The 12892-nt window shown below is 45.3% G+C and overlaps 1 protein-coding gene across 10 annotated transcripts in view; it reads right to left on the bottom strand.

Annotated features, from left to right (window-relative positions):
• Positions 1–11860, bottom strand: part of NEO1 (neogenin 1) — a 104568-nt gene extending 92708 nt beyond the window's left edge. For 2 of the 10 annotated variants that reach the window (XM_053366036.1, XM_053366037.1), the window contains exon 1: positions 11262–11860. In XM_053366036.1, the coding sequence (XP_053222011.1) occupies positions 11262–11409 (148 nt within the window). In that variant the 5' untranslated portion in view covers positions 11410–11860. The remainder of the gene's footprint in view (positions 1–11261) is intronic. The other 8 variants (XM_053366027.1, XM_053366035.1, XM_053366031.1 and 5 more) reach the window with 5 other exon arrangements.
• Between the last annotated feature and the right edge of the window lie 1032 nt (positions 11861–12892).

Raw genomic sequence — 12892 nt, 5'->3', positions numbered from 1 at the left:
AGCTATTAAAAGAGGATTAGACATATTAATGAATGATAAGGCTATCAATTACTTTCAGCCATTATGTCCATGTAGTACCTTCAGTGTCAAAAGAATTATGCCTCCAATGCCAATTAATGAGAATCACAAGTGAGGAGCATGCTATTGTGTTCATATCCAGTAGGCCTCAAGAGCAGCAAACATGAGAGTTGTGTGCCTTTCAATAAATCTCTACATCTGAACCTAAGCTCTCTCCACCATCCCAGCATTTTTATGAAAATCATGTCCCAGGCAATATCAGAGTGAAGCCAACATGTGTCTACCCATTAGGGGACAGCAATTTTATCCATGTCCCAAACTCTGGACCCTGGTGATGTAATTGCCTTTCCCAGTGATGTAAACTTTCACCCCCCGTTTTCCTTGTCACAGTGTGGGCCCTAACCGCAATATTCTTTGATATATCTGAGGGGGTTAAAAGCAACGGTAGGGAGGGTTCAATCAGTGACAGGAAAGATTTCCCATAATGCCTCAGTCACAAGAGCATATTTGGAGACTGCACCCCTCCACACAACTTCCACCTCTGGAATTACCAGGGGGGGGAGTGCAAATAATCATGAGGTGGGGAGGGTTTAAGATGCAATGTGGCCCTTAGGTCCCACTCCTCTCCCATTAACACCTTCAGGGCAGGGCATCAAGAGCCTAGAGGCATCATAAATAGAGAAGAGCCAGTGAACATCTTCTTGGTTTGCTTTTAGCAGACCAATTTCAAATTGGCCATGGGAGTGCATCCATCACTATTATATATGCCAACTGGTTTGTAAAAACAGCATTTTCTAGATATAAAAACCAAATCACTTAATTACCTGAAAAGTTTATTAACATAGAAAGTGGTCTTGAGATTGTTTGTTCAGGAAGATAAAATTATTCACCCTTTATCCAGAGAAGAGACATTTCACAGATAGGTCTGGCACAATATCCTGGTAATACAATATAAAATTTGAGTATATTGTATTTCCATATACCATCAAACTGTTCCTAGTACTGTTGCCTTCTTGGATGACTTCAAAACTTTACACTTCAAATCTTGCCATCACAGATCTTAAACCATCAATTTTTTCAATTGGTCATCAGCATCTTGTCATCAAATAAGGCAATTCCATCTACTATATTATATGAAATACCGTATTTTTCGCTCTATAGGACGCATTTTTCCCCCTCCAAAAATGAAGGGGAAATGTGTGTGCATCCTATGGAGCGAATGCAGGCTTTTGCTGAAGCCTGGAGAGCGAGAGGGGTCGGTGCGCACCGACCCCTCTCGCTCTCCAGGCTTCAGGAAGCTATCCGCAAGCCTTGGGAGCCCGGCGGGAGTTCCCGCCGGGCTCCCAAGGCTTGCGGATAGCAGCCTGCATCCCGAAGCCCGGGGAGCGCTGCACAGTGCACCCCGGGCTTCGGGCAGATATCCGCAAGCCTGGGGAGCCCGCGGGAGTTCCCGCCGGGCTCAGAAGGCTTGCGGATAGCAGCAAGCTCCGGGAGTGAAGGTGAGGTTGCACGCAACCTCACCCTCGATCCCGGACCCATTCTGGGGGCTGGGGTCGGGGGAAGCTCGGGCTTCCCCCGCCCCAGCTCCGCGGCTAAAAAGGAACCAAGACCGTGAGCGGGATGCCAAAGCCATGCGCAGCCTCTCCCGGCTGGAGAGGTTGTGCGTGGCTAAAGAGGAAGCCAAGACAGCCAGCGGGCTTCTTTGCTCTTTGGGGCTGGGGGGGGGAATAATTTTCCCCCTTTATTCCCCCCCCAAAAAAAACCTAGGTGCGCCCTATGGTCCCTATAGCGCCCTATAGAGCGAAAAATACGGTATATTCAGGGATGTGGAGTCTTACACAGTGTTATTTTCATCATGCACCAGAAATTTACAACAGGCACAGCATCATTGTAGGGTACTCAAAAATACAAGAAAGCACTAGATAGAGAAAAGAATAATACATTGGGGAAAAGAATCTGAAAGGTAATATGAAACTTTGGAAGGATGAACCTATGCTCACTAGAATCCATGCCATTGGCTTCATATGAAAGGTTTCCTATCACCATTTCTGCAGATCTGAATATAAGAAACTAACAGAAAGCTTCAACTTTGATGAACAGAGTAAGAAATTTTGGGTGTGAGACCAGGGACATACATTCCTCAGTATTTTGGAGACATATGGGTTTTACAATTGAAAAAAATATTTTAGTAAAGTTGAATAGCAATATAGTCAGTGAATATCATAAAATTGTCAGCCTGAATCTGCAGATTAAGTAGGAAATCTTCCCTAGCTACTGAAAGCAATACCATTTCACATTATGTAAGTGAAACATAGATGGATGTGGAGTCTGACTATAAAAATATAGATAGGAGTTCAACATATGAAAAAAAGTCTAAGTGAGAAGCAAACCTTTCCTGGACACAACCATTCATATATAGGATGTAGCTTTTATTCTATGCAAGGAAGGTCTCTGCCAGGAATCTTGTTTTCTGAAGCATATTCTTGAGAGGTGCTAATGTGCCATACAGTAATTACAAAATTGTGTCTTCATCCAAATCACAGAAACTAATCCAATGAGAAAAAGAGTCAAGCTACTCAAAGGAAGCTTGAACCAATAAGGGGTAGTGGTTAGAGTATTGGTATACCAGGGTTGAAATTCTCATTCAGCCATGAAGCTTACTGGGTGATCTCAGGCCAATCACAATCTCTCACCCTAAGCTACCTCACAGGGCTGTTGTGGACAAGAGGAGAACCATGTATGCTACCATGAGCTTCTTAAAAAGAGCTAGAAAATAAATTAAACAAAATTAAACAAATACATTATATTATGGTGTGTACATAAGCTATAAGTGTAGTCATCAACTGAATAAAAAAGCTGCAAAACATCTTCAGCTCAGGGTGGCCATAAAGGGTATGTCAATGTGCAAAGGTCATTATGTCCTAAATAGACAATCCTTGCTTCAGCTGCAGCACATTTCAAAGAATTTTAGATAGAACTGATATTTTAAATCAGAAAGCAGACAAATCCTGATGAAATGAGACCGTCAGTAGATTCCGGGGGTTTCCCCCGCAATCCTCCTTTCTTTGCCACTTCAGAGGGCACAACATGAACTTGGCAACAATCCACGAGAATCCCATCACAGTAACAAGGACAAATACTGAATTGGAAGACTGCTTCCTCACATCCTATCTTTTCATTGGTAGGCATGAGGCGTGAGCCTGTCTCACACAAGCATTTCCTCAGGTAGGGGCTTTCCCTGTCCTGGTAGTATAGTTCTGTTGCCTCAGGTCCCAAGATTAATGTTCTACAGCACCTACTGCTCTGCCTGGGAGCAACCTTTATGGAGCTGGAGAATATATTGGTATGCCCAGTAATCAGTGCTGCTATATCACTTCCTCTTTTCTTTTCTGCAAAATACAATGCGGAAGTGCTGAAGAGCTCCCTTCAGCATGGCTACTGACAGAATATCACAGGACATTTTGACAACTTCAGTTTTTGGAGTAGCCATAGGTATGAAAAATGTATTTCATATTTTTTTGTATTGTACAGCATTGATAGTGGGGGTGACCCTCCAGTAAAAACATCTGCCCTATTTTCAGACAAAAGGATATAAGGATTTGAAGCCACTAGACTGGACAAAGCTCCACTAGAATTAAATATATTGTCCATACCTCTAATGCCCCTTCAATGGTTCAAATGTAAGTTTGTCTCACTCAAATTTACACCAACAAGTTGCAAGACTCATCATCGAAACAAAATAAAAAAATTCCTTCCAGTAGCACCTTAGAGACCAACTAAGTTTGTTATTGGTATGAGCTTTCACGTGCATGCACAGAAGAAGTGTGCATGCACACGAAAGATCATACCAATAACAAACTTAGTTGGTCTCTAAGGTGCTACTGGAAGGATTTTTTTTATTTTGTTTCAACTACGGCAGACCAACACGGCTACCTACCTGTAACTAAGATTCATGATGTCACTCATCATGTCACTGCTCCCCATTAACAGCATGTAATTTAGAAGTCATTCCTTTTCATAGCAGCAAAGGATCAAGCCCCTACCTCAGTATTCTTCCCTCCAATATCCCTGGATATTACAGAAAGAACAGAAACTATGAAACATATCACAGCTGGATATTAGACACATCTAATGGTTACACATGACCTCACAACTGCAAAAAGACACACTTTGACCATAGAAGCAACAGCTCTCATTAATGTATTAATGCAACTTGAGTGATTTCACAACCTAGTGGCCTCTTTTCATGCTTATCAACAAACAACAATGAAGAATTTGGAAAACATGCTTCAGGATAACCAAAAGGATTCATTTAAAGGGGTACATTTCATTTAAAGCACCTGTACCAAATCCTGTCAGTTGTCATGGAAATATTGCATTTTAAGGACTATTGGGGTTTCTTTAGTCTACTAAGATTCATTCCATGCTCATGTGAAAGATGTCTAGTTATGCTTCAGAAATTGTGAAAAAAAGTTTATAGGAAGATTTTCTAGTGAAGCTGGAAAGAGTCCTAATGAGCAGAATGGTTTGTTGTATGCAGTGCTAGACACTAGCGCTGAGCCAAAACTGGAGAAGGCGGAGGGCAGCTTCATGAAAAGCTTGCTCAGATTTGAAAAGAGGGGGCCCCTTTTGGCTATTTTTCAGGAAACAGTGCAAATGGGCTGAACACTGCTCAGAAAACAACCCTGGATTACCCATGTAATTAGTAATGGAAACACAGTCTTCATGTGAACCTAGTGGTGTCAGCACATAACTAAACCTAACTGGTTACAACGCACCAACAGTCACATGCATTGTGTGATCCCAAATTGGCTAGGCTGAATCAGCAAAAACAAAATGGCGAAAAGCCATGTGGTGATCAATACATACAGCTTCTTTACTGAAACTGATGTACCATTTTAATTTACATGGTTATTATAATGAGAAAAAGATTTTCTCAAAGTGTGTGTTTGTTGCATTTGTATTTCATTTTGTAAGAAATAGGTTGAAGTCTACCATCTTAAAGGGCCTTTTGATGTGAAAAAAAATTCTAACTGAGCCAGACTTTTTATTTTATGCATCACCTTATGATTTAACCGAATGGTATTTTGGGGTACTTCACATACCTCAAAGTGATTAAACATTTGATGTTTGTGTGCCCAGAAATAAGCTCATCTGATGCAACAGTTGAAAAAGATGTACCGTATTTTTTGCACCATAACACTCACTTTTTTCCACCTAGAAAGTAAGGGGAAATGTCTGTGCGTGTTATGGAGGGAATGCCTACGGGTGGCGGGGGGGGGGGGGGACCTGCTGCAGTGCTGAGCAGAGGATCCATGGTTCCCCTTCCTTCCCTCCTCCGTGGCTCACTTTGAAACAGCAAAGCAGGAGAAGAGCCGCTGAGTGGGGAGGAGAAAGGGACAGGGAGCCTGCTTGCTTTAAAGGAGCAAAGTGGGAGAGGAGAGGAGCCTTCTCCCCTTAAACCCCTCTCCCGCATTATTAGCAGCATCCTTCTCCACCCAACCCAGGCGTGTTCCTTCTCCTCTTATACCCCTCTTCTGCATTATTAACAGCATCCTTCTCCACCCACCCCACGCGTGTTCCTTGTCCCTTGAGTGCTTTTCCTTCCCTCCTCACTTAAAACGTGGTTACAAAGCACGGATCCACATGGATCCTCAGGATTTTTGCATTGGGCTACTCCAAACTCACTGTCAGATCACATGTCTGTGGCCACAGCATGAACCACAAAAATCATACATCCGCTGTTTTGTTTAGAGTATTTTTTTTTCTTGTTTTCCTCTTCTAAAAACTACGTGCGTGTTATGGTCGGGTGCGTGTTATAGAGCGAAAAATACGGTAATTTATTATTTAGGCAAAATTGCATAGCCTGCTGCTCTTAACTAGGAGTAGGCTGCCTTTCATGGGCTACTCTCACCCACCCAAATGCCTATGGCTCACTGAGATGTTTAACATGACAAAGCAAGAGTACACCTTAAGATCTCTTAACTATTAAGGCATAACTAATTTGGGAGATTAGGAGAAACTACTGGGAATTAACTCAGTAAGAAGTGAGCTAAAAATCCCACCAGGATGCAAGGGAACAATAATGAATTCCCATCCTTTTCTTAGCAACCACGAAGGACATTGCTTAAGGCAGAGCACAGAACAGAGGCAGATCTGCATCTTGAAATCTCACCTTATTCTTTGTTCCCACAAACCAACATGGTCTTCTGAAGGAGCATTCCCCTTGCCCTGATCACTCAAACATTGTTAGTGTAGAAAATGTATATATTACCCCTTCCAACCAAGTCCCAAATCTGCATAGCCCCGGATTCTGCTTCTTGCTTAAACTGTGATACAGAGCATCCTAAGTGTGTAACTACCGGTACTTCAAACTAGCTTTTTTAATATAGACTAGCAAAATGTCTGCATGTGTGACAGATTCCTGGAAGGGTCACATCATGCAGGGTCACATCAGCAAAGGTTAGGCCACTCAGTGTCAGAGCTTAAGGACATGTTTCACCCTAATTGTAGCTTCTGGACAAGCTCACCCATGTTTCACATTCACGCAAGAGTGTGACCAAGTTTGGAATTGATTTCTGGACAGGTGGAGGAAAGGAGAGTTCCAATTCTTATTCTTATTCTTAATGACATATATACCGTACCCATCTGACAGGGTTGCTCCAGCCACTTTGGGCAGCTTCATCTAACTTCCACACCACTATCCCATTCACCTCATCCATTACGCATTTTGCTCTCTCTGCAGTCTTAGAAAGTCAGCTATATAAGCTAATCGCCAAATGGCACCTTAAATCTAGGTTGTGGTCACCATAACGGAATATCTAGGCCCCATTTTCCCCCAATGGAATTTGTTATTATGATTCATTTCATTTCTATAGCACTTACACTTTAAAAAAATAATAATCTCAAAGCGGTTTACAACACATTAAAACATCAAATAAAACAATCCAGAAAAAAAAACAAATTCAAGCTTCAAGTAAAATATTTCATATCCTTCTCTAAGTGACATTTTGCTTTCTCCATATGTATTTACCTTTTTACCGTATTTTTCAGTCTATAAGATGCTCCATGTATAAGACGGCCCCTATTTTTGGGGACTCAGATTTAAGAAAATGGGGGAAGACACTATCCGTGTATAAGACACACCCTAATTTTTGACATTATTTTTTAGGGAAAAAACCTAGTCTTATACATGGAAAAATATGGTAATTTATATAGCTGCCCCATAACAGAGGTACAGTGGTACCTCGGGTTAAGAACTTAATTTGTTCTGGAGGTTTGTTCTTAACCTGAAACTGTTCTTAACCTGAAGCACCACTTTAGCTAATGGGGCCTCCTGCTGCTGCGGTGCCGCCAGAGCACAATTTCTGTTCTCATCCTGAAGCAAAGTTCTTAACCTGAAGCACTATTTCTGGGTTAGCGGAGTCTGTAACCTGAAGCGTATGTAACCTGAGGTACTACTGTACTCTTGGAAGCCAGTGTGGTGTAGCGGTTAGTGTGTTACACTAAGCTGGGAGATCAGGGTTCAAATCCCCACTTCAGTCATGACGCTCACTGGGTGACCTTGGGCCAGTGACAGCCTCTTAACCTACCTCATAGGGTTGTTGTAGGGATTAACTGAGGAGGTGATGAACCATGTACTCCTTGGAGTAAAAGGTGGAATATAGATGCAATGAATAAGCTCTTCTGCTTACCTGCTTAAGAAGGCTGGAGGGGCCAACCAGATGGAGATGTCAGTTGCCAACCTGGCATCCAGAGATCTCCCCATGGTCGCAATCGGACCTGTGCTAGTCACAAAACATGCCTGGCACCTGGGGAATTTCAAGTACTGTCTCCTTGTTATAAAGGCAACAGCTACAGTGATGAATGATGAATGTGTGAGGAGAGTTCTTTCACCTATTTCCTATCCACTTCTGCTTCACTGACACTACCAAAGAACAAGGGAAACCATCTGGGGTGGCTTGGCTCTGGGAAACACTGACCTCCATGCATAACCCATTCCTCCCATATTGCTCTTTGACAGAGGACAAGAGCACCCCAAATTTCTACCACAGGAGCACCCGTACATCTCTGTTCAAAATGATGAACATGAAAGATAACTCAAAATGCCTATTCTACCATTCAATTACTAAAATTGCGAGATTGGATATGGCACAGTCTAAAACAATCAGATTATTACTGAGGTCTCCTTTTTAGATTCTCCTTAAAAATTGGGAACTCAAAGGGTAACCCTAAATAATGGGATGTCAAAATTTCTGGTAGCCAACACATACTTCCCCCTCCCTAAATTATAAGTCAAGGCACACATATGGGGAAAAGGTTTACTCCGAGTATGTCTAGAGTAAGAATTGCCCACCATCAGAAGAGTCCACCACCCAGTATCTCTTCATGGCAGGCATCTGGCTGTGTGCCCAAACTGAGAGAAGCCAAGCTCAGAGTCACTTATGAGTCAGACAGCCCACCTCCAAGAGCAGGTAATTCTGCTGCAGCAGAAGCAATAAGTTCCTTCCCTGCTAAAGCAAAGATACAACAAAACTGCCCCCCACCAGGGAACCTCAATGGACGAAAAGACACCCAGGACAGTGACTCGTGCAGAAGCACAGCAGTAGCCCCTTCCACAGGTTGATGTGAGGAGTTCCACAGGAGCCTATTTTAAATATTTATTGCAGCACACTAATAGCATGTTAATGACAAACTGTGTAGAAATTGTTTGGTGAAGATGGTCCTATGATACCCAAAATGTTGACTATTGGAGATGACATAGTCAAAGATACATCAAAAACTTATAGCGGTGTGACATTTATCCAAATAGTCAAAGCTTGAAACATGAAGTCTATCTCATAACAGAGGCAAAGCAGAACATAGTAACCAAGCTGAGCATAGGATAGACTGTTGGGCTGTTGGGATTTCATTGCCTTTTTACATATTTTGACTCACACCTTGATTTGAGAGTTAGGAAACTTCCCAGAGCAGCCAGGAACATGCATCATTAACTGCATATAGATCTATATCGTTAATGTTCTACTTACAAAACTGTTCTATTCTCATATTCATTGACCACTGATAAAAAACAGATTTCCTTAAATTGGTGTTAAGTTATACAGCTACACCCACATCTCTTTTCCCACTTCAGAACTTATTTCAAATATGCTTCAATCCACTTTTTATCTTAATACCTTAAGATAAACCACCACGTCATAAGGCATAACACACTTTTAACAAAAACTGAAATGGTGTTTTAGTAACTCCAGTTTAGTATATCAATACTTTGAAATTTGTAATCCTCCAAGACATTTGGGAAAAAACCCCAACTCATTTTGTTCTTTACAGACAGCACGTGTAACACATTAGCCTACATGTTCTGTGATTTACAAACTGAATCTCAGTCTGAATTGCATATACATATTGTAAGACTCCAACCCCCCCCCAGCAAAATAGAAAAGCAGCTACTCTTAAGTCAACTTTCCCTGCGCACATACACTTTACAACTGCACAAGAATATTGCTAGAAACTCATATAGCTATCATTTCTACTACTAGTATTCAGATTCACTTTCAATTGTTTTGCTACTGGCCACAACCACAGAACACAAATGTAAAGCATACCGAAAAGGTAACACAAAAAAACCTACATACGTAAAAGGTGGAAAATCAAACCAATGAGCAGCGTCAATTTCAATTATTCAAGTCAGCATATTAGCACCAGTAATTGAACAAATAGTGGGGAGTATATTTCAGAACACTTTTTAGCTCAAGATTTTTGGAATAAGCAAAAAGAAAATTAACCAGCTGATTTTCCCCCTCGGTATCTTAATGTCAGTTTTACCTACTTAAGAGACGTTCATGACTATAATACTGGACCTACATAACATGCATGGCTATGCTACAGTATGTTAATCAGACTGTTAATGTACCTTATTTATGATAGTATAAGCAGCCACCTAAGGGCCCAGCTTAATAACTTTCCAGAAGCATAATCGGGCTACAAGCTGATTGTTTGGAATAAGCACCATGGAGCTCAGTGCAATTTGCTTCCAAGTAAACACACACAGGATCCCACTGATGTAAGCAGGACATAAGTACACACTGCTAAATCCAACAGAAGTTAAAGCACGTTTCATGTTTATGGTATTACAACTCACACCACTTCCACTAGTGGGGGCGGGGAGAGAACGGGGTGGGGGGCGAGGGGAAGGGCACTGTGGATAGTAGGCTGGCTGTCTTCTTGAACACACCTGAGGCTCTTTGATTTTAAAAGAATTTCTCTCGCCAAACTCAATTACTACAGAGAGAGAAAGAGGAGGGGTAATTCTGGCGAAGTATTCATTGATGAATACCAAATTGAAGGGATGGCTTTGCAGTGGCTGCCTCTCCTTCCTGTACAACGTAGTAAATGGCACCAGCAACTGATTACTACGGAGGTGTGCAGTGGCCTCTGCTGGCACATTAAACGTGTCCAACAGTGTGAGACTCTTACAAGTGGAACTGACCTCTTTTTAACAAAGCAAAACAAAAATCCCAGCACAAAAGAGGAGGAAAAAACACGCCGTGAAATAAGGAGGAACAGATTTGTGTCACACAACCTATACAAAGCTGCCTCGATCTCCAGGTTGTTGTTTTTTTTTTTTTTATTAAGCTAGCAGCGACAAAAGACCCACACTAAAAACAACACACAGGGAGCAGGACTGGGGAAAGGAGGAAAAAATCACTGCCCACTCCTAGCGCGCTGCGCAAGGCCACTCGCTGTCTGCGGCAGCAACAGACCCTCCACAGCCACCCCTATAAATACTCCCTTTGCTCAGAGGCATGCAGGACAGGATCCCGTTGTTGTTGGCGTGTGTGTGCGCGGGCTGTGTTTTTCTTTTCTGAGAACGGGGAGGGGACGGGGGGGGGTAAGAGGAGAGAGAGAAGGGAATTGCCCCCTTTCGGCGCAAGTTATTAATTAAAAAGAAATCGCAGACCCCACCCCCCAAAAGCACCGAAATGGCCCTCGGCAACACCGTCGCTTATTGATAAAAGCTGGAACTTGACGCGGTAGCAGCCCTCCTTGCCCACAACGTGCCAGACACGGAACCCCCCACCCCCAAAAAACACCCCACCACGGAGGGGGTGGGGGACACACGCAAAGCCTTTTAAAAAGGGGGAGGGGGCCACAAGCCAAGGCGCGCGCAGCCTCTCCCCCCCCCCGCTCTTTTTTCCTTCCTCGTTCCCCCCTCCCGGCCTGAGGGTCTCTCTCTCTCTCACCTGCGGGCGGGAGGTTCTGCTGCTGAGGCGAAGAGCTGCTCCTGGCGGCGGCGGCGGCGGCGACGCTCGACTCCGGGCGCTGCCCGAGGAGAAACACCACCCAGAAGGAGCCGAGGAGGAGCCGCCGAGGGGCTCCCCGCGCCGCCATCGCTCCCCCGCTAGCCCCGAGCCCGGCGAGCGGGCGAGAAGCGGCGACGGAGGAGGCGGCGGCGGCTCCCTCTCCTCAGTGGCGGCGGCGGCGGCGGCTGTGGCAACTCCTCCTCAGACGACTCAGTCACAGGTCCTCCTTCCAAGGCGCCCCAAGAATAAAAAGGAGGCGGCGGCGGCGGCGTTGTTCTCCGGTTTACTCCATGGCGGGCCGGTCCCAGCGCCGGGCTCTGAGCGGGGCTCCTTTTTCCTTCTCTCCTCACACACACAAACACACACACATACACAGCCGCCGCTGCGGCGGCAGCAGCAGCAGCAGGAGGAGCAACAGCGCCCAGCGCGCGCGCGCGCGCCCGCGCACCACTACCACCACCACTCCTCCTCACTCGCCGCCGCTCACGCGACCAACCGTCCTTCCCCGCTGCTCCTCCTCCTCACACGGCCGCCGCGCGCCGCCTCCGGCCATCGTCGCGAGCGCGCACGCTGAGCTGACAGAATTCCAAAGGAAAGGAAAAAGGGGGTGGGGCAGTCCAGGAGGAGGAGGAGGAGGAGGAATGCGCGCGCACCTCCGCACGCCACGCGAGCCGTCGCGCGGAGCAGCAGCTCCTTGGTACTTCCCACCTCTCTCACTCTCTCTCCCCTCCCCCGCCCCTTCACGGACATTCCCGAACTCCGCCTCGAGTGCGTCGAGTGAGAAGGAAAACCCGGCACGGCGCTTCCCCCGTCGCGCTTCCGACGCCGATCCCAAAGGAGGGATGGGATGGAACGGGGCGAAGGAGAGAACGTTGGGGGGAAAGGATTCGACGGGTGGCGTGGGAGCGGGATGCAAAACCCGCCCTGGCTCCGCTGCAAATAGGAACGGGAGGGCTTTAAAAAAAAAGGCTCGGAGACCCGGCGGACTTGCAAGCCTGGTCGGTTTACTCAGAAGTAAAGGAGCCGCTGGGTTCGAGGGGGCCTTGCGACGGGGTGGCTGGGCTTGCAGAGGCGGCTGTCCTGCGCGCATACTTGCGTGTAGAGTGAATCCCCCACCCCATTGAAGTCGGTGGGTTTGCTTTTGAGTAAATGTGTCCAGACCAGGATTGGCTGCGGTGGAGGGAGGGAGAACGCAGCGGAGGGAGAGAGAGCCGCAGCAGAAGTCTCCGTACCCCGCTCGGTGCCTCCTGCTTACCAAACCGCATCCTTTCCCCACACCGCCTCCTTTGCAGGAGAAACCGAACCGAACCACCGCAAGCAATCCCATAAGAAGGGTGCTTGGTGCATTTTTGCATTTCCCGCCGTCAACCGAGGACAAAAATCTGCATCTTTGTTCACAGCCAGAAATGTCTCGGGTTTTCCCTTTTCTTTCAAATATGCCACTCTGCATATTTTTGAGAGCATGCCTGTTTGTCTGTGGGCTTCTTATCACCTGCATCTATCTATTTGCTGCACTCATTGGTTGCCTCGTGTAATCACAATTCCAGGTGATATGCAACAGTTGTATAAAG

This window comes from Podarcis raffonei, chromosome 14 (genome assembly GCF_027172205.1).
Source record: "Podarcis raffonei isolate rPodRaf1 chromosome 14, rPodRaf1.pri, whole genome shotgun sequence".
Classification (NCBI taxonomy): Eukaryota; Metazoa; Chordata; class Lepidosauria; order Squamata; family Lacertidae; genus Podarcis; species Podarcis raffonei.
Note: the sequence above shows the minus strand (reverse complement) of the source record. Positions and strands in the feature narration are given on the sequence as shown.